At 43.6% G+C, this 19,633-nt stretch overlaps 1 protein-coding gene across 3 annotated transcripts in view; it reads left to right on the top strand.

Annotated features, from left to right (window-relative positions):
• The window catches only part of KNTC1 (kinetochore associated 1), a 165,157-nt gene that overhangs the window by 108,637 nt on the left and 36,887 nt on the right, over nt 1-19,633 (top strand). For 2 of the 3 annotated variants that reach the window (XM_060786016.2, XM_067473104.1), the window contains 10 exons: nt 1,190-1,287; nt 4,099-4,234; nt 4,359-4,415; nt 9,131-9,294; nt 10,306-10,413; nt 10,761-10,889; nt 12,004-12,120; nt 13,480-13,589; nt 13,719-13,929; nt 16,322-16,411. In XM_060786016.2, the coding sequence (XP_060641999.2) occupies nt 1,190-1,287; nt 4,099-4,234; nt 4,359-4,415; nt 9,131-9,294; nt 10,306-10,413; nt 10,761-10,889; nt 12,004-12,120; nt 13,480-13,589; nt 13,719-13,929; nt 16,322-16,411 (1,220 nt within the window). The remainder of the gene's footprint in view (nt 1-1,189; nt 1,288-4,098; nt 4,235-4,358; nt 4,416-9,130; nt 9,295-10,305; nt 10,414-10,760; nt 10,890-12,003; nt 12,121-13,479; nt 13,590-13,718; nt 13,930-16,321; nt 16,412-19,633) is intronic. The other variant, XM_067473103.1, reaches the window with a different exon arrangement.

Below are 19,633 nucleotides of genomic sequence, written 5' to 3'. Positions count from 1 at the left end.
GAGTAGCAGATGTCTTAATCATTTCTAAAGGCCTGTCTGAAGTGCCATGTTTTTAGCTCCTTGCAAAAACATTGTAATGTGAGGGCTTGCCTGATTTCCCTGGAGAGGGCATTCCAAAGACAGAGGATCACCACCAAAAAGGCCCTTTCTCTCATTCTCACCAGCCGCACTTGAGATGGAGGTAAGACCGTGAGAGGACCTCTCTAACAGATCTTAATGCCTGCATAGGTTAATTTGGGGGGGGGGGGGTGCTGTCAAAAAGATAGGCTGGACCCAAACAATGTAGGGCTTTGTAGGTGATAGCCTGCACTTTGAATTGGGATGGGAAACTTGTTGTCAGCCAGTGGAGCTGCTTCAGTAGCGGCATGGTATGCTCCTATAGCTAGCCCCCGTTAGTAGTCTGTTTGCTGACCTTTGCACTAATTGCAGTTTCTGAGCCATCTTGAAAGGCAGCCCCACATAGAGTTCATTGCAGTAGTCTATTCTTGATGTAACTAAGGTGTGGACCACCGTGGCCAAGTCTGGGTCTTCGAGGTACACAAACTTTAACTTTGCGAAGGTCCTCCCAGCCACTGCTGACACATGAGCTTCAAGCGTCAGCACTGAGTCTAGGAGGACCCCCAGATGGTGGACCTGTCAAGCACAGATTGCCACCCTAGACCTCGACTGGTCTTGTGACTGACCAGTTGAGGTCGGTCTTGTCTGGATTTAGCCTCAGCTTGTTAGCCCTCATCCAGTTCTTCACAGCAGCCAGGCATTGTTCCAGGATCCGGGGAGTTTCCTTGGATTGTGGTGGAAAAGAGTAGTAGCGTTGTGTGTCATCTGCATAGAGACAGCCTTTGCAGATGGCAGCCTTTCCAATTGCATGTAGTAAATATGCTGCCAAACATAAATATGCAACCAATTCTTTATCCGACGAAAGCATGATAAAATGTATATATAATATTTCCAGTTCTAGGAAGCATATCCAAGGATTGGTCATGCAGCAAAATAAAATCCAGAAAACAGCAATGCCTTTGTTGCGCCTACTCAACTGCACAAAATGCAAGCAAAAATGTTTAAACTCTTAAAGGAGAAGACAGTAAAAGTAACTGCAATGGGAAGCATACGCACAGTAGAATTTCTCCTCAGTATTTACAGTGTATGTTTCTTCTGTAGAAATTTTTGAAATGATTGCTTTTTCTTACAGATCTTCTCTTTGATGCCATGGAACTTTCCAAATATACCTTGTTGGCCCATGAACTTTTGGAAAAATGCCAGATTGAAGACACTGGATTTATACTGAAGGTAACACAGGGCTCATTTTTTACTCAGATATAAGCCTTGCTGGTTTTAGTTGTGCTTCTAGAGAAAGACATAGGACTGTAACCTTCCTCTTCCATTTTGAAGCTCAGAATGCTAGAGGACTCCCTGGTCTCCAGCCCATGGAGCAAAAGCAGGTTGCTGGATATTATCATTTTTTATAGTTCCCATTTTTAAAAAAATCTATACAGTGGATCTGTTCCAGATTATTTTCAGGCTATTTGGCATGATTTAATAACTGTTTTTAAATTGTGTTGTTTATCGGTGGGTTTTAGTATAAATGCTATTATATTATTGATGTTTAATTTTTTATGCTTTGCGTCTAAATGTTCTTTTAGGTTTATGTTTTAATTTGGTTAGGTTAATTTATAGTTATATGTTATTGTCTGGGTAATATCTTTTGGTTTTCACATGTATGTACAGCATTGAATTTTGCCTTTATAATGTTGGAAACAGTATATAAATGTAGTAAATAAATAATAAATAAATAATAAATAATTTTTGACGCCTGCTTTTGTAATAATGATGATGATGATGTATTTACTGCCTGATACTCCTTGTGGCTCGAGGCAGAGTACAATAGGGTCAAAACACAGCGCTGTTAAAGTACATATAAGAAAACATATATACGAGACCACATCAACAAAACGTAACATTTCATTCCTGCCCTTGAGTGAGTTTCTTTTTAATTCTGAGATCTATCAGAACTAAAAACAAGGGTAATACTAAAGTATACTAGTTCCCCCACCCAAAGCTTGGGGGCAAATTATTAATTATTATTATAATCAATAATAATAATAATAATAATAATAATAATAATAATAATGCAGCCTTCCTCCCCATTCTACAGGGGAAACACTCCTATAAAAATCCTCTGCCATTCAGTATAAACATTTGAAATCTAATTAAGGCATGCTAGTCCATCATTGTCCAAAGTTTCTTAAATGTGGGGTGGATAGGTATATATACAGAATGTATATATACAGAATCAACTACCTAGATCAGTCACAGTCTGATTTCAGGCCTGGGCACGGCACCGAGACAGCCTTGGTCGCCTTGGTGGATGACCTCCGTAGAGAGCTGGACAGGGGGAGTGTGACCTTGTTGGTTCTCTTGGACATCTTAGCAGCTTTCGATACCATCAATCATGGTATCTTTCTGGGACGACTCTCTGGGATGGGTCTCGGGGGCACGGTTTTGTCGTGGCTCCGATCCTTCCTGGAGGGTCGATCCCAGATGGTGAAGCTGGGAGACGCCTGCTCGGACCCCTGGCCTTTGACCTGTGGGGTCCCGCAAGGCTCCATTCTGTCTCCCATGCTTTTTAACATCTACATGAAACCGCTGGGAGAGGTCATCCGGAGTTTTGGAGTTAGGTGCCACCTCTATGCAGATGACACACAACTCTATTACTCATTTCCACCTAATTCCAAGGAGGCCTCTCGGGTGCTGGACGAGTGCCTGGCCGCCGTGTCTATCTGGATGAGGAGGAACAAGCTGAAGATAAATCCCGACAAGACAGAGGTCCTTCTGGTCGATCGTAAACCTGACCGGGGTATAGGGTGGCAACCTGTGCTGGACGGGGTTACACTCCCCCTGAAGCCACAGGTCCGCAGTTTGGGAGTCCTCTTGGATTCATCGCTTACGGTTGAGGCTCAGGCGTCAGTAGTGTCTGGGAGGGCTTTTGCACAATTGAGACTCGTGCGCCAACTGCGACCGTACCTTGCGAAGGCTGATTTGGCCGGGGTGGTCCATGCCTTGGTCACCTCCAGATTGGACTACTGCAATGCGCTCTACGTGGGGCTGCCCTTGAAAACGGCTCGGAAGTTCCAGCTGGTCCACCCTCCTGTTCAAGGAGCTCCACTGGCTGCCGTTTATTTTCCGAGCCCAGTTTAAGGTGCAGGTGCTTACCTACAAAGCCCTGAACGGTTTGGGACCATCCTATCTGCGTGACCGCATCTCCATCTACAAACCCATGCGTTCACTTCAGTCATCTGGAGAGGCCTTGCTCGTGATCCCGCCTGCGTCGCAAGCGCGCTTGGTGGGGACACGAGACAGGACCTTTTCTGTGGTGGCCCCCCGACTCTGGAACACCCTCCCCAAAGATCTTAGACAGGCCCCTACATTGGCAGTCTTCAGAAAGAACCTGAAGACCTGGCTGTTCCGATGTGCCTTCCCAGATTAGGAAATCTCCAATATCAAGTCCCATAAGCACTTTACTAGTATTAAGATTGCTGCACGCTGCACACTGCACTTGCCCTATAATGCCTTATATACCACCTGTCACATCAGCACTTTTAATCTTGTACCCATTACTCCGGCCCGGACCAGTTTTATTTTGTCTTAGTGTATTGTTATTGCCTGTTGTTTATATTGCTTTAATTGTTTTAATTTGCTTTAGGTTTTGTATTGTATATTGTGTGTTGAGGCCTTGGCCTTTGTAAGCCGCATCAAGTCCTTCGGGAGATGCTAGCGGGGTACAAATAAAGCTTAATAATAATAATAATAATAATAATAATGTATATATGGGCAGTATTCATATTTTTGGTCTTTTTTGTGTCCTCAAAGGTTTGCCCATAGTCAATGTATAGATAAGAGATACCATCTTCCATATTGTACAGGGAATGGCCAGGGAGCAGTCCAAACCAGTTGGGTTCCTTCTTGACTCTTCTGCCTTCCCTAGAAGAAGAAACAAGCAAGAAGCAGAGTTCCTTGGCTGCTGAGGACCTGGCAAGATGAGCCATTCCTTCTTTGACTCTTTCTCCCATTTTTACAAAAATGATTTTCTCCTGTCTTTAGGAAACCTCTTTGGGAGCTAACAAAGACCCTTTCACAGAGTGGACCTTCGATGAGTTTTTCACCGAAGATGGGGCTGTGCTGGACCCATTAACCGTGCTCCCGCCTTTATATGAAACTACTTCTACCATCTTGACAAGTAACTTTTTTCTTGTTTTCACACTCCTTCTCCATTTTTAATATGCCTGTTTTTTCTTACTAGTAAAATTGTAGAACAGAGTCTCTTTCATTGGCAGTTTACCCTTTTTGTCTTTCTTTGGCAGAATCGAAAATGCATCCTCTGGAATCTACCCGTTCGACAGTTAGCCCCTTTGAACAAGGTACAGCACGAGCAAACCATTATCTCTATGGCAAGAAAAATACACCTTTTCAGTCCAAAGCCACTAACTCAGGGAGAGTGTTTCTCAGTGCTTTAAATTCACAGGGGTAATAGTACGGAATGGTGAATTAATCAAAAATCCCCAAATTTAATTTGCATTGCAGTTTGTGAAGAAATTTTCGAAATTGCTAATTCCGTTGACAGGTTTATTATTTAGTTCTGAAAGAAATTCTAGGAGAATATTTATTTATTTATTTATTTATTTATCATGTCAGAAGTGAATTGAGGGTACAGTTATGATGTATTTAAAAAACACGAAGGTAAAAAATTGGCATTATACTAAATGTCCTTTGACCAGAAGCTGGCCACTTGGAGTGCTCCTGGTGTCACTGTGAGAAGGTCCTCCATTGTGCATGTGGCTGGGTTCAGACCACATGTAAGTGGTCTGTGGTTTGCTCTTCTCCATACTCCATACTTTGTAGCCCCATTTCTTAAGATTGGCTCTGCATCTCGTGGTGCCAGAGTGCAGCCTGTTCAGCTTCTTACAAGTTGCCCAGTCTTTTGTGTGCCCAGGAGGGAGTTTCTCATCCTGTCTCAGCCACTGATTGAGGTTCTGGGTTTTAAACTGTCACTTTTGGACTCTTGCTTGCTGAAGTGTTCTTACAAGTATCTCTGTGGAACTTTGGAAGCTATTTCTTAATTTAAGGCGTTGGCTTGCTGGCTGATATCCAAACAGAGGATGGGCTGGAGATGTACATACCTTGGTCCTTTCATTACTGGTTGCTACTTCCTGACTGATGTCAGGTGGTGCAATACCAGCTAAACAGTATAATTTCTCTAGTGGTGTTGAGCATAGACATCCTGTGATAATGCGGCATGTCTCATTAAGAGGCACATCCACTGTGTTAACATCCACAGTTTCAATGTTGTGAGATGTATTCTACACTGGGCATGCATACACAGCAGCAGAGTAGCAAAGCACAAGGGCAGATGTCTTCACTGTATCTGGTTGTGATCCCCAGGTTGTGCCGGTCAGCTATCGTATGATATTTCTAGCATCTACTTTTTGCTTGATATTAAAGCAGTGCTTCTTGTAAGTCAGAGAACGGTTCCCAGGTAATTCTCAGAGCTTGAGATGCTTGTCTGTTCTTAAGGTGAAAAGCACACGTCTGCATTTCAGATGGATTAAGAGTCAGCTGGTTTTCCCTATAATAGGCAGTAAGAGCACCTAAAGCAGCGTTTCTCAACCTGGGGGTCGGCGAGGCAATTTTCGAGGGGTCGCAATATGGCCTCCTTAGGCCCCGCCCCCTCCACCTCCCTGGAATGGCTGCCGGGGCCCCTCTGCCAGTTTGGATCTGAACCGAACTACCAAACTGAGCCCAAAAAGCAGCACGGGGGGAGGGGGGAGGAGGGAGCAAAGAGGTCCACCGCTGCACTCCCCCTGCCTTCCCTGCAGGCTGTGGGGCAGTCCAAGCTTCTGGCACGAAAACTCAGTGCGGGGTGGGGGGAGTGAAGGGCCCGCTGCTCCTCCCCACAGGCCGCGGGAACTGGAGCCACGTGCAGCAATGGAGGGTCTCCCTAGGAGGAGGAGGAGGGAGAGAATGAAGGTGTTGATGCTCAGTCTGTTTCCCAGATGGGTATGTTTTGGGGGGCGGGGGGTGTGTGTGCAGGGTTTGGGCAAAGTTTTCTTTGGAACATTGTCCTCACTTAGTTACCAATTCCCCCCCCCCCCTTCCGACAACAAATGCCCTTTTTTGTTTTCTCCCAGGGCGCAGGATTTACTTCCTCCCTCCCTCCCTGGCTGCCTGCCTTCCTTTTTTCCCTTCCCTCATTCAATTCCTTCCCTTTCTTCTTCCCCTCTCCTTTCTCCTTCATTCCTTTTTCTTCCTTGCTTCCTCCTTTCTTCCATCTTTTCGCCATTCCCTCCCCTCCCCAATCCAAACTGCCTAAACACGTCCCATTTCCCAGGTTTACAACCCCGGTGTTTGCAGCCAGCCAGCCGTCCGTGTGTTGGAGGAAGGGAGCAAAAGGAGGGAGGAAGGAAGGCTGCTGCTCAGCCTTTGGCTGACCCTCAGTGCTGCTGGGGAGCTGGACCCGGTGGCATTAGTGGAGTCAAGCAGCACCCGGCATGCACGGAGGATGCACTGGCTGCAGGGGATGCCAGCTGCTTCGCTGCCTCCTTTTCCTCCTCTGTGTTGTGTTGTGTTTTTTTTTTGGGAGGGAGGGAGGGAGGAGGAGGGGGTGCCTCTCCGGGTGACCTTAGCTCAGGCATGGGCAAACTTGGGCCCTCCAGGTGTTTTGAACTTCAACTCCCACAATTCCTGACAGCTGGTAGGCAGTTAGGAATTGTGGGAATTGAAGTCCAAAATACCTGGAGGGCCCAAGTTTGCCCATGCCTGCCTTTGTCACAAATATGCAGTGAGAACCTCTTTGATTGTAGGTGAACTATAAATCTAATCAACTCCAACTCCCAAATGTCACAGTCTTTTTTCCCCAAACCCCACCAGTGTTCAAATTTGGGCATATTGCATATTCGTGCCAAGTTTGGTCCAGATCCATAGCTGTTTGGGGTCACAGTACTCTCCAGATGTAGGCAAACTACATCTCCCCTAAATCACTGTCAATTCTTCCCAAACCACTCCAGTATATTCTGTTCGTCATGGCAGTTCTGTGTGCCAAGTTTGGTCCAGTTCTGTAATTCCTGGGGGTCTCGGTGGTCTGTGGAAGTCAGAGCAGAATTGGTTGAAGGTACTGCAAATCGCATCAACCATTGCCCATACTCCCCCAAACATATTGTTTTTGTGATTCATTGCTATGCTTTAATTATATTCAATTTGTAACAATGAAAATACATCCTACATATCAGATATTTATATTACTGGGTTGCTGTGAGTTTTCCGGGCTGTATGGACATGTTCCAGAAGCATTCTCTCCTGACGTTCAGCCCACATCTATGGCAGGCATCCTCAGAGATTGTTGGGATCTGTTGGAAACTAGGCAAGGGAGGTTTATATATCGGTGGAATGTCCAGGATGGGAGAAATAATGATTGTCTGTTGGAGGCAACTGTGAATGTTGGAACTAATCACCTTGATTAGCATTGCAAAGCTTTGCAGCTTCAAGGTGTGGAAGATTCCTGCCTGGAGTAATTCTTTGTTGGGAGATGCTAGCTGGCCCTGATTGTTTCATGCCTGGAATTCCCCAGTTCAGAGTGTTGTTCTTTATTTACTGTCCTGATTTTAGAGTTTTTAATACTGGTAGCCAGATATTGTTCATTTTCATGGTTTCCTCCTTTCTGTTGAAATTGTCCATGTACTTCATGTGGATTTCAGTGGCTTCTCTGTGTAGTCTGACATGGTGGCTGTTAGAGTAGCCGAGCATTTATGTGTTTTCAAATAATATGCTGTGTCCAGGTTGGTTCATCAAGTGCTCTGCTATGCCTGACTTCTCTGGTTGAAGTAATCTGCAGTGCCTTTCATGTTCCTTGATTCAGGTTTGGGTGCAGCGTTTTGGGGGTCCCTATTGAGACTTGTCCACAGCTATAGGGTATCCGGTAGACTCCTGCAGAAGTGAGAGGACCTGCAGGACTTCTGCAGGAGTCTACCATATAGCATGTACAGGGACCGCCAAACGCAGCATTTCCCAAAACACGAATTAAGGAACACTGCAGACTGATTCAACCAGAGAAGTCAACCATAGCAGGGCACTTGATGAATAATTGAATTTAATATTAAATAATTAAATAATAAGTAGTAAAATAAGTAGGAACGAAAATCATTTTATGGTTAGGGGTCACCACAACACGAGGAACTGTATTTAGGGGTCACGGCATTAGAAAGGTTGAGAACCACTGACCTAAAGCTTGGGATAGCTTCTGTTCAACCATTTCAAAGCTCCCTGCTTGAGTGGTGGTGGCACTATTTTCAGCATAAATGAAACTCTCTGCCCCTTCTGGCAGTGGCTGATCATTTGTATAAAATGTAAATTCTAGGAGAAGATCTCCCACGTGCATATGTTTGGATCCCATGCTTTTTGTTTGATTTTACATTGCTTTCCTCAGACTGGTAGTTTCCAGATGCCTTTGGCTGCAATCCTCAGAATTCAACCTCTACCTGTAAATGGCAGGAAATATCTTGTAAATGCCACATTGGGACATGTTTCTCTAAAGCATGGTGGACTACAATCACAAACGTGTTTTATCACTGATTTTGTATTTCCTTTCCCATCTACCAGCCTGGCAACATGTATCTCAGGCTAAATCTCCATTGTCATATAATACAGTCTCAGAATTCATCTGAACTTTATTGAACCGGATTATAATCCGGTTCAATATAATCCAGTTCATTGCAGTCAAGTTGTATTCTGAAACTGCATGATTTGACAGTGTAGATGCAGGCTTAGTATCTCACCCATCAAACATGGATTGTCAGCTTGCATTAGAGAACATTAGTAAGGAATCAGAGTTTTAATAGCTGGGTGCATAATTCACTGAATCCTTGATGTTTCTTAGTCTTAGTTACTAAGCCAATGCTATCTTGCTTTGCATCATCTTCCTGGGCATTTTTGGTGTCTGAGTCATATTCCTAAGGCAAAGGTGAATTTGTAGTCTTCATTCTCCCACAGAGGCTTGTTAGCAGATATTTTCTTCTTAATTTTCAAGGTTAAAAAAAACATCTTCAGCATCACAACATCCTGTCACCTTTATCTCCTTCTGTAGGAAGGAACCTTTGTGTTTCCTGTATGCACCCCATCTCTGTTTTGCTCAGTAAGCTCCAGGAAGGCAGTCAATGTGAGTTTGCTTTGAAACTAGCCATCATCTCTTCGGGGTCCTTGTTCCAGAACATAACTGCAAGCGACATGGATACAAGCCTGGGTGCAAAGGTATGGGATAAAACATGAGACTCACTACTGTATTTTAATATATGTGGATTGAGATGGTGTCTTTTAATGTCTGTATTTTATAGTATGTATGTTATGGTGATGTATTTTAATTCTGTTGTTCCCTGCTTTGAGCCATGAGAAGAGTCAGGTAACATTAACTTATTATTATTATTATTATTATTATTACTACTACTACTACCCGACAGGTCGCAGGTTCGAATCCAGGGAGAGGCGAATCCCTCTATCAGTTCCAGCTACTCATGCAGGGACATGAGAGAAGCCTCCCACAAGGATGATAAAAACATCAAATCATCCGGGCGTCCCCTGGGCAACGCCCTTGCAGACGGCCAATTCTCTCACACCAGAAGCGACTTGCAGTTTCTCAAGTCGCTCCTGACACGACAAAAAAAACCCCAAAACCTACTACAGTATTTCATCGCATAACAGTCACACTTTTAATCCTTTTTAATTGAAAAAGGGGATGTGACTATTACATGATAAAAAAAATCTGCCTTTGATTCTCTGATTTCTGAGAATCAGCTCCAAATAGCTTTCCGACTATTATGTGAGGAACACAGAAATACCAATATTGCCAGCCTGAAAAAGGAACTGCAGCCATTATTGGCGGTAACTATTATGTGATGAAATATGGGTATTATTACTGCAACAAGGTGTGCTTTAGGTTTGTCTTGGGACCAAAGTAACAAAGAGAAAAGGCCTTTCAGCTCCCCAGCAAATACTTTAGATGCCCTACTTCTAAGAGGCCAGTTTACTTTGGGCCCGGGGGGGGGGGGGGGGGTGAATCCTTATAATGTCCTGTAAGCCAATTTCAGAACCATAGGATCAGATGGTGGGAGCAGCACTGGGCATTTGAAATAAATACATGAAAGCATTTATGCTAGTGGAAGGATTGTCTTTGCATTGCCAAACTTTTCTCAAGGGAGTGGATGACATGAACATGCAGAAGGCTTTTTTTGCACAGGCGCCAATGCATTTTTCTATGTCCCTCAGGTGTGTGAACAAGAGGCACAAGATGCTGAGCACAAAGCCTTTCTCTACCAAATGTTGCAGAGATCGACATCAGTGACCAAAGGCATTGTGATAGACCTGTTGCACAAGGTGACTCCAGACTATACTGTGCTGTAGAGGAGAGAAAGGAGTATTGCAATGGCTGTAGAGGACCTCCAATCTCGCCCTTTTTCCTAATGGCATGGTCTTGGGTTGGCTGGGTTTATTATTTTGGACCTCTTTCATAATTCTAGTAGTTTTCGCCTCTGCTTCTCTTATAGCTTGGGTTCTGTTGCTGGCTCTCTGTCCTTGGCTAAATAAGAAGCCAAGTATTAAGTCTGTTTTTAATTCATGCGGTCCATGCTTCACTGAGGTAGCACCAATCGTTAGCCTGTGCTTGGATGTCTCTTCATACGAGAATGAACATAGTGCTTCTCTCTTGTTTTCTTTGTCTATAGGTTTTCAATAGTCATCCCATAGATCACAAACTTGCTCTTGGTTATTGCACTGTGTTGCCAAAAGAAATGAGATTTCAAATGCTTTGGGATATTGTGAATAAGACGTCACAAAATTACAGCAAAATCCAGGTAGGTCTTGGATCCTCTTTTTCATTATGTGAATTTGTCAAACAACGTTTGGTATTTCGTGGCCTTCTGGATTCTGATTCCCATCACCAGTCATGATGATGGTCCACCAATGACCTTAGCTTCATTGTAGTCCCCAAAATAATAGATTTGTGGGTTAAATGGAATTTAACTAAGTGTTGGCAAGTTTCTAATGACTCTACTCTATTTACAAATGACAATTGGATGTAAATATACTCTTGGCTCCTTCTGGTATTGCATTTGGGGCAATCTGTAGAAGCCTTGAAGGATCCCAAGGGCAGAAATGGACTCCTGACCTGCCACCACAGTGGTCCATTCTAAGTTTCATCCGACATAAGATCTGGACTAGTCTTAGGTAGTTTCCCTTTATGACAAGCGGGGAAAGAGTTTTCCTCTCAGGGACCTCTCCAGTAGATATGGGGTACATTTCACAGGTCTGGATCTCGTCTTGCTTTCCTTTGCTATATTTTGGGTGTCCCACGGTGGGCGCTTTAAATGGGGGTATCTCCTTTGCAACCAATATTTCCCACTGACCTCAATTTACCAAGAAAATTCCCTGCTTTAGAGGCATAGTGCTAAAGAAACATTGCATTGCATCTGTACAAAAACCACAAAATATTAATAGAAAATTAGAAATGAAAGGTAGAAATGATGTGCGAGGCAGAGAAAGTGGATACCGGAGTGGAGGATAGGGGATAGGTGTTGAGTTTGGGAAGCCACAGCTGCTGAGATAAGAGAGTAACATGCTGATTGGGGAGGTGCTAAAATCTGCTACAACCAGCAACAAAGGTCAAAACTCCAGTAATTCTGCTCCAGCTGGTTGGAGCAGCTGCAACCACCATAGTGTGTGAAATCTCCAAACAACATGCCCCCATATTTTCAGGACTTTTTGAGCAGCCAGAGGGTCCTTAAAGTGGAGTAGGCCTTGAAATAGGTAGCGAGAAGTGTGAATGCACTTCAAAAGGGCTCTCCACACTGAAGGGATCCTTGAGTATTTGAAGTGAGAGAAAAAGAACAAAAGAGCCGAAGGGTGGGGTTCTTCAAGAGAACCTAGCACTTGTGTCTTTTAACAGTTGTTTCTCTCTTCCTTGAATAGGCTGTCGGTGTTGTTGGAGTGCAGCTCAGCCTTCTCAGCAACATGACGAAGGAGCAGAAAGAGTTTGAAGACTTGATCACAGATGCCGAATGGGGCCTAGAGCTTGGGAAACTTGGTGTGAGTGCTGCTTCTTCTTCCGATGTCGGAATAATAATAATAATAATAATAATAATAATAATAATAATATTACTTGAGTCTCACTGTGGCTTGCAGCAGGATGCAACATTATTGAAACAAGAGATTTATTTATTTATCGTGTCAGAAGCAAATTGAGGGTACAGATATAATGTATAAAAAACACAAAGTTAAACACTTGGCATTATACTAAATGTCCTTTGACCAGAAGCTGTTCACTTGGAGTGCCGTTATGTCGTTGTAAGAAGATCCTCCATTGTGCATTTGGCAGGCTTAGACCACATTGTAGTATATGGTCTGTGGTTTGCTCTTCTCCACACTTGCATGTTGTGGAGAAGAGCCCCATTGTAGCCCATTGTAGCCCCTTTTTTGAAGATTGGCTCTGCACCTCGTTGTGCCAGAGTGCAGTCTGTTCAGCACCTGCCAAGTCACCATATCTTCTGTGTGCCCAGGAGGGAGTCTATCATCCGGTTTGACAGTCAAGCAGTGCTTCTTCTAAGTCAGAGCATGGTCCAGAATAACTCCAAGGTATTTGGGTGTGCTGCAATGCTCCAGTGGGATTCCCTCCCAGGTCATCCTCAGAGCTCGAGATGCTTAAGGTGAAAAGCACACGTCTGCATTTTAGATGGATTAGGAATCAGCTGGTTTCCCCTTTTTTTGTCGTGTCAGGAGCAACCGCTCCTGTTGTGAGAGAATTGGCCGTCTGCAAGGACATTGCCCAGGGGACGCCTGGATGATTTTTGATGTTTTATCATTCTTGTGGGAGGCTTCTCTCATGTCCCCGCATGAGGAGCTGGAGCTAATAGAGGGAGCTCATCCGCCTCTCCCTGGATTCGAACCTGCGACCTGTTGGTCTTCAGTCCTGCCGGCACAGTGCTTTAACCCACTGCGCCACCAGGGGCTCCTCTGTAATAGGCAGTAAGATCACCTGAAGCTTCGGAGAGCTTCTGTTCAACCATTTCAAAGCTCCCTGCTTGAGCAGTGATGGCACAATCATCAGCATAGATGAAGCTCTCTGTCCCTCCTGGCAATGGCTGATCTCTTGAAACAAGAGATAAAGCACTATTAAAAGACACACAGAGTTAAAATACAAGTTAAAATCCATGGATTAGATGCAGATTAAAACTCACAACTTAAATTGACTGGGAACCTGGCAAGCATGGCTGGTTGGGAGGTTTCTGGGTAGCTGAGTTCCAGAGTCCCCCCTTTGATGATAAACCTTTTAAAATTTGCACTGGGCAGAGAGAAGACTTGACTATGATATCTGAAATTGTCTGGGCTCAGTGTTATTCAACATAGGAACATGTGCCGTGTTTAATTTGATGCTGTGTTTGTCTGTAGATTTCTTTCCAGAGTGTCTTCAGAATGCCATCAGTGAGGAAGGAGAAATTTCTGACGACGTTGGTCAAGCATCCAAATGTGGAGACAGAACTCATCAGGAAATATTGCAGGTGAGAAAGCGAAATTATTTTCGAAAGGCAATTTTCTCACATAAATAGAAACTGTTCGATTAAAATCCTGAGGACGGCCCTTGGTCCAAAGGTAAAGTCAAATGTTCCACTCTCTTTTCCTCCCTTTAGTGCTTACCAAGTGGATACGGATGTGGTTCTGCAGCTTTACATCAAAACGCACATCCAAAACATCAGCACGACTGGTGTTGAAGGAGATGCTTTGGGGGACGCTGGGAAATCCCCAAAAGATGCCTTAGTATTAAGTAAGGCTTTGGAAACCATGCCTCTTCTGAACAGCACCACCAGCTTGGTTGCCAATCTCAGTGCAACACTGCACAAGGTAAAAGAAATGGCAAAGCATGGATTCTGTGTTTAATAGGCTTGTGCATAACTTTGTTTTTAAATTGTATTTAGTTAAAAATTGTAAAATTCGTTCATGCATATTTATTTATTTATTTTATTTACAGTTCTTATATTCCGCCCTTCTCACCCCGCAGGGGACTCAGGGCGGATTACAGTAAACACATATATGGCAAACATTCAATGCCAGTTTGACAAACAACATTTAACAGACAAAGGCTATTTAACTTTTTTTCTGGCCGCCAGGGGAGCTGCTGCTTTTCATCGTCCATCAACGACACTGATGAAGTTCTTCCGCATTCCACATTCCCTGGAGTCTTCTTTCTTTATGGCCTCATAAATTAGTTAAATTTAGCCTCCCACACAAGGTGGTACCTTATTTTCCTACTTGACAGCTGCAACTGTCTTTCGGGTTGCAAAGGTCGACAACGGGCTACACAATGGCTGGAGACCCACTCCAGCCCGGGCTGGCTTCGAACTCATGACCTTTTGGTCAGAGTGATCTTAATGCAGCTGACACTCAGCCAGCTGCGCCACAATCCCGGTGAAGGGATATTCAAAAGATGCAGGAATAGTGGGGAGGGGATTTAGAAATTGAAACACTCACAACAATTTTTGTTAAGATTCTGTAACATTCGGATGTCTCCCAAGGTCAGTTTAATTTCCAGTATAACCACTGAGCAACTTTGGTAAAACCAAGAGAACATAAAGTGCTTAAAAACCAGTTCTTTTACTTTGGAGTTTCGCCCCAATGTCACTATAAGGAAGCTGCTGTGGGCGGGACTAAACTTAATGGAGATTGAGAACACAGCTATCTTACATGTAGTTTTGGAAAGCTTGGCCCCTGGTGGCAGAGAATGCAAAAGGCCCCACTGTAAACTACATTTCTCAGAATGCAATGCTGCTCAGGACCCAAATGAGGGCTGAAGGACCCAAATGATAGCTGGCGGCAGCAGTCGCCATTTAGAGTTAGTCTAATAATTATTTTTTTAAAAAATGAATCTGCAAAGAGGACTAAAGTAAGCCACCATTAAGCAACTTTGGTAAAGCCATGAGAACATAAAGTGCTTTAATAAAAATAATTCCTTTTACTTTGGACTATTGCCATAAGGAAGGTCAGTGTAATGCTAAATAAAATTATTGAATCTGCAAAGAGGACTAGAGTAAGTAAGTAATAGCATAAATCTGTACTAAGTTGAAGTTATGTGGTCGTGTGTCATAAAGACAGACAGACATTCAAGGGGATTGCTGTTGTCGCTTTTTGGGGGATAAATTGTTTTCGTCTAAACTTTTAAAAATTCCCAAAAATCTGTAGATTGGTGCCCTGGTTATCTTGTGCATTGTAGATAAAATTCAAGTCTTGTGCATTGTAGATAAAATTCCAGCTCTTGTAGTTGTTTTAAAAAAATGTTGTTTATAAAATCTTTGAAAATTCACCGAAAATCAGTGGATAAGTGAAACGTTATGAAACTTGATGGGCAAAGATTGGTAAATGTGTGCTACTATTGTAGCAAATTTCACCCCAATAGCTTTTAAAATGAGGGAGATAAGAGCCCCTGAAGTTTTCCCAATAGTAGTAATTATTGCATTAATGTGCATGTACAATTGCTGTATTGAAATAGTAATGAAATTTTGTTAGTCTCATTATAGTGACTAGTTTTTTAACTAAGTATACTTTAGAAATGAAGCTCCAGGAGCTCCGGTTTTATAAGTACTTTTGAACCATTTTTAATTGATTGCATATGCCTAGTGTTTAAGGGCAAACCACTTCCACTTTCCCAGGTAGAATGCTGCAAATTAGATGGATATGACTGTCAATACTATCAAGCCAAATTTGTCAGTTGCAAGACCTCTTCAGAACAATTTATTCTTTCAAGAATATTGCCCACCAAGCCCCTCAAAAGCTCTTTCTGAATTCCCATTCACTGCCTTACAACTGAATCGTGACTTCCTTCTGTCCTCATTAGCAAAAAAGGAGCCATTCATTGCCTTTAAGTGCCTTCCTGGCAGCTCCTGCTTCCAACCATCTACCATCCAATTTGAATCTTTCATCACAATTAACATATACTAATATTAATTAATTGTAATATACGAGCCTGGATGTAAATAGAATTAGAATGGTTAGTGCTTCTCTTAGTTCCATTTAAATGGGTTGAATCTGATTAGCAAACCCTGGTTCTAGATAATCTGTTTTGCTGTCACCATGGAGAAGAGCAATGGTGGTTTGTGCTTTCAACATGGAGAGCAAACGCTGCCGTCTTTCTCATTCTTTGTCAATCCTGAAGAGTGCCTGGTCATTAATGTTGCAATTGGGAGTGATCCATTAACGTTGTTTGTGGTTTTTCCTCTTTTGTTTTCCACCTGCAAAACAGCTGGATCCATATGACTATGAGACTATTGAAGCCCTTCTCTTGCTTATAGAAAGGGCTGGTGTTGAAGCCGCAAGTGTCCCATTGAATTTGGTAAGACAATGGAAGGCTTCTTTATTTAAAGAATTGCAGGTTGGCACATAAAGGGTTTCCATTCGCTGGAGTATCAATTCTTCTTCTTCTTTGTGTGTGTGTGTGTGTGTTTTGTGTTTTTGCCTTTTTCCCATTTTGCTTTTTGTGTGAGTATTTTTGTAGAATGTGTTTTATCTTTATCTCTTCTTTTTCCCCCTCACTTTTCTATACTTTTATTGTTCTCACTCTTTCGTTGTATTCTTTATAAAATCTAATAAAATTCTTTAAAAAATAATAATCATGATGATTATTATTTATTTATCACCTACCTCTCCTTGTGGCCCAAGGTGGGGGTATAACATGATTTATTTATTTACAGTATTTATATTCCACCCTTCTCACCCCGAAGGGGACTCAGGGTGGGTCACAGAACACACATACGCCAAATATTCAATGCTGTTTATACATTGACAACAGACAATTGTACATAGATAGAAGTATATATAAGCTTTTCTTGTCTTTGGCATCTTGGATGCTAGAGCTCCCGCCATCTTCCCTGCCGAAGAGCTTTGTTTCCTGTCGTAGTCACTGTGAATCGTACATTTGATATCTCTGCGCCTGCGCAGTACAACTTACGGAACCTTCTAGAAAGCAAAAGAAGGGACTTCCGGTCGGCGTCCAAAGAGGTAGGACGTGGTTAGCGGAGCTCTTGAGGCTCGGCTACCAACTCGCTTGGTGTGCCGTTGGGTAGAGCCTCCTGCTCCCCTCCCCTGGCAGACAGGACCCAGGGGGTACGCTAGAGCCCAGCTGGCTCTCCAGACGGAGATGCCCGGGCACGCGAACGGCCCCACGAGAAACAGCCTTTTGGGCTGTACCTACTACCTCTCGACACCGGCACAAACTTAAACACTTAAAGACCAACAAAGTTTTTTTTTAGAGGGCCAACAACAACCCTCTACGGGAAAATTTGGTTACCAGCGATGGACGGTTGAAAGCGTCCGCAAGAGGCACTCCAACCAGAAGCAAAGGCTCGGCAGCCAAAAGAACAAGAAGCACCAAATTCCTTTTCTGGAAAGACGTCTCTTCGGAAGAGCAAGAGAGCAGAAAGAATATGTAAAATACTAATTGCATTTCAAGCATGAGCACGAGCACAGGTGTATCCATGTAAGCCCCATTGGATCTATCTGGCAAACGAACTGTACATAAGCCGTGAGTAAACGCTGAGTAAGCGATTTCCTCTTAACTCTCCTTCCGCGTTCCCGCTCCCCAACGTCCCTCCGCCATCCGAGCTTACCCAATCTGTCGGGTGGGCTGAACGCTCAGCCGCCGCCTGGGAGGCATCTGGAGGCTCGGCGGTAGTCCTTGGGTCCGCTGAGGAGGCTGAGGCCCCGGATAATCCAGAGACCTCGCAGCCTAGTGGTTCCGGCGACGAGAAGAGACCCGGGAGGGGTCGGACCAAAAGGAAGGTTGCGCACGGCCACACGGAAGCGGAAGAGACAGACGGAGGCCGGCAGGAGACCTCTCGGAAACTTTCGGGGAACCGAGCAGTCTTGCACTGCATTTTTACGCCCCCGCTTGACGGAAAGACCCAAGAGGACACTAAAGATCCCAACACTTCAGGGCTGTTCAGGGGGTTCACAAGAACACGGCGTCCCACTCCTCTGGCGAGTCCCTGCAACGGCCTGGAGCCCCGGAGAGCTAGAGGTCGACAGGTCAGAGGCTGGAGACGATAGCCAGGAGCCTGAAGCCTAACGTGAGTAACGGGTGAAAAAGAGACAGTAAACTAATAAACTCAAGAGAAGTAAGCTCCATAGAAACTGATGAGACTTTACTCCCTTCTCTACCTCCCAGTCCGGGTCTCTCAACCTTCTTTGTTAACTTATCTCAACTCATTATTTTGCCTCCCCCCACCCCCTTTCGATAAACCCAGTCCAGTGTGAGAAACAAGACGGAGAGAAGGGTGGGGAGAGGCCTTATTAATTCCAACTTAAAGACAGGGAAAGCTGGAGGTCACAATGAACACTCCAAAAGTTAAGCTAGACAAGGAGCTTAAAGACATAAAAGAGATAAAGGACTTAAAGGACCCCAAAAACCCTGGGAGAAAAGGTTCAGGTCAAGAGGAGGTGAACATGAAAGATATTTGGAAAGAGCTGCAAAAGATTACAGAAAAAATTACTGAAAACCAGGAAGAGAACAATAAGAAGTTAGAGAATATAAAAGAGAACCAAATCAAACAGCAGGCCCAATTAGAATTAATCAGAAAGGAATTTAAAGAGGACATTAACACCATTAAAAAGGACATAACGAAGGCATTCACTGAAATAAATGATATCAAGATGGAAAACAGCAAAATAGGGAAAGTACAAGGGAAAATACAAAAAGAACTGGATGAAGTATCATCCAGAAATGATAGGCTGGCAAAAGAATTGGAACGAAGCCAACAGGGGGAACTTGAGCACCTACTGAGACTTAGAAATCTGCAAGAAGAAGCCCAAGAGAACTTAAGGCTGAAAATTGCACATTTGCTAGCAAACCATATGGGCTGGACAGCAGAAAACCTAGAGAAAGAGATAGACCGTGTATATCGTGTCCAATCCGATTTTGCAAAGCAGAATAAGTTAACAAGAGACGTGATGGTGCGCTTTACGCGCAAGTATACCAGAGATGAAGTGCTCAGACATGCTAATAAAAACCCTTTAATAAACGAAGGACACAAAATTATAGTACTCAAAGAAATTCCAAAACCAATTCTTGATCGTCGTAAGAAGTATTCCTTCTTAACACAAGAATTAAAGAGGCTAAACATAAAGTTCAGGTGGGACAAATCTGAAGGCCTGATGGCCACATTTAAAGACCGCAGACACTGGATAAAAAGCGTAGAAAAAGCTAAAGATTTTTTGCATCTGATCAAAAGAGACAGCGGTGCATCAGTGCCAGAGTACTCACCGTCCCAAAGGAATACAAGAAAACGACCACGACCAGACACTCCCGTAAAAGAAGAGGACAAATTGGGCCAGGCTAGGGCCCTAACCACGGACAGAGAAGAGGACAGCACCGAAACAGGGATTTTAGAGGACATTAATAAACACAATCATGTATAATCAACAAATAAAATGTTATTCTTTAAACGTCAATGGGCTCAATTCTCCCTGTAAAAGGAGCGGGTTATTTAAGCGAATCATCAAAGGTAACTACCATATAGTAACACTTCAAGAGACACATATCATCCACAGACATGTGGCC

This window comes from Anolis sagrei, chromosome X (assembly GCF_037176765.1).
Source record: "Anolis sagrei isolate rAnoSag1 chromosome X, rAnoSag1.mat, whole genome shotgun sequence".
In the NCBI taxonomy this organism is placed as follows: Eukaryota; Metazoa; Chordata; class Lepidosauria; order Squamata; family Dactyloidae; genus Anolis; species Anolis sagrei.
Note: the sequence above shows the minus strand (reverse complement) of the source record. Positions and strands in the feature narration are given on the sequence as shown.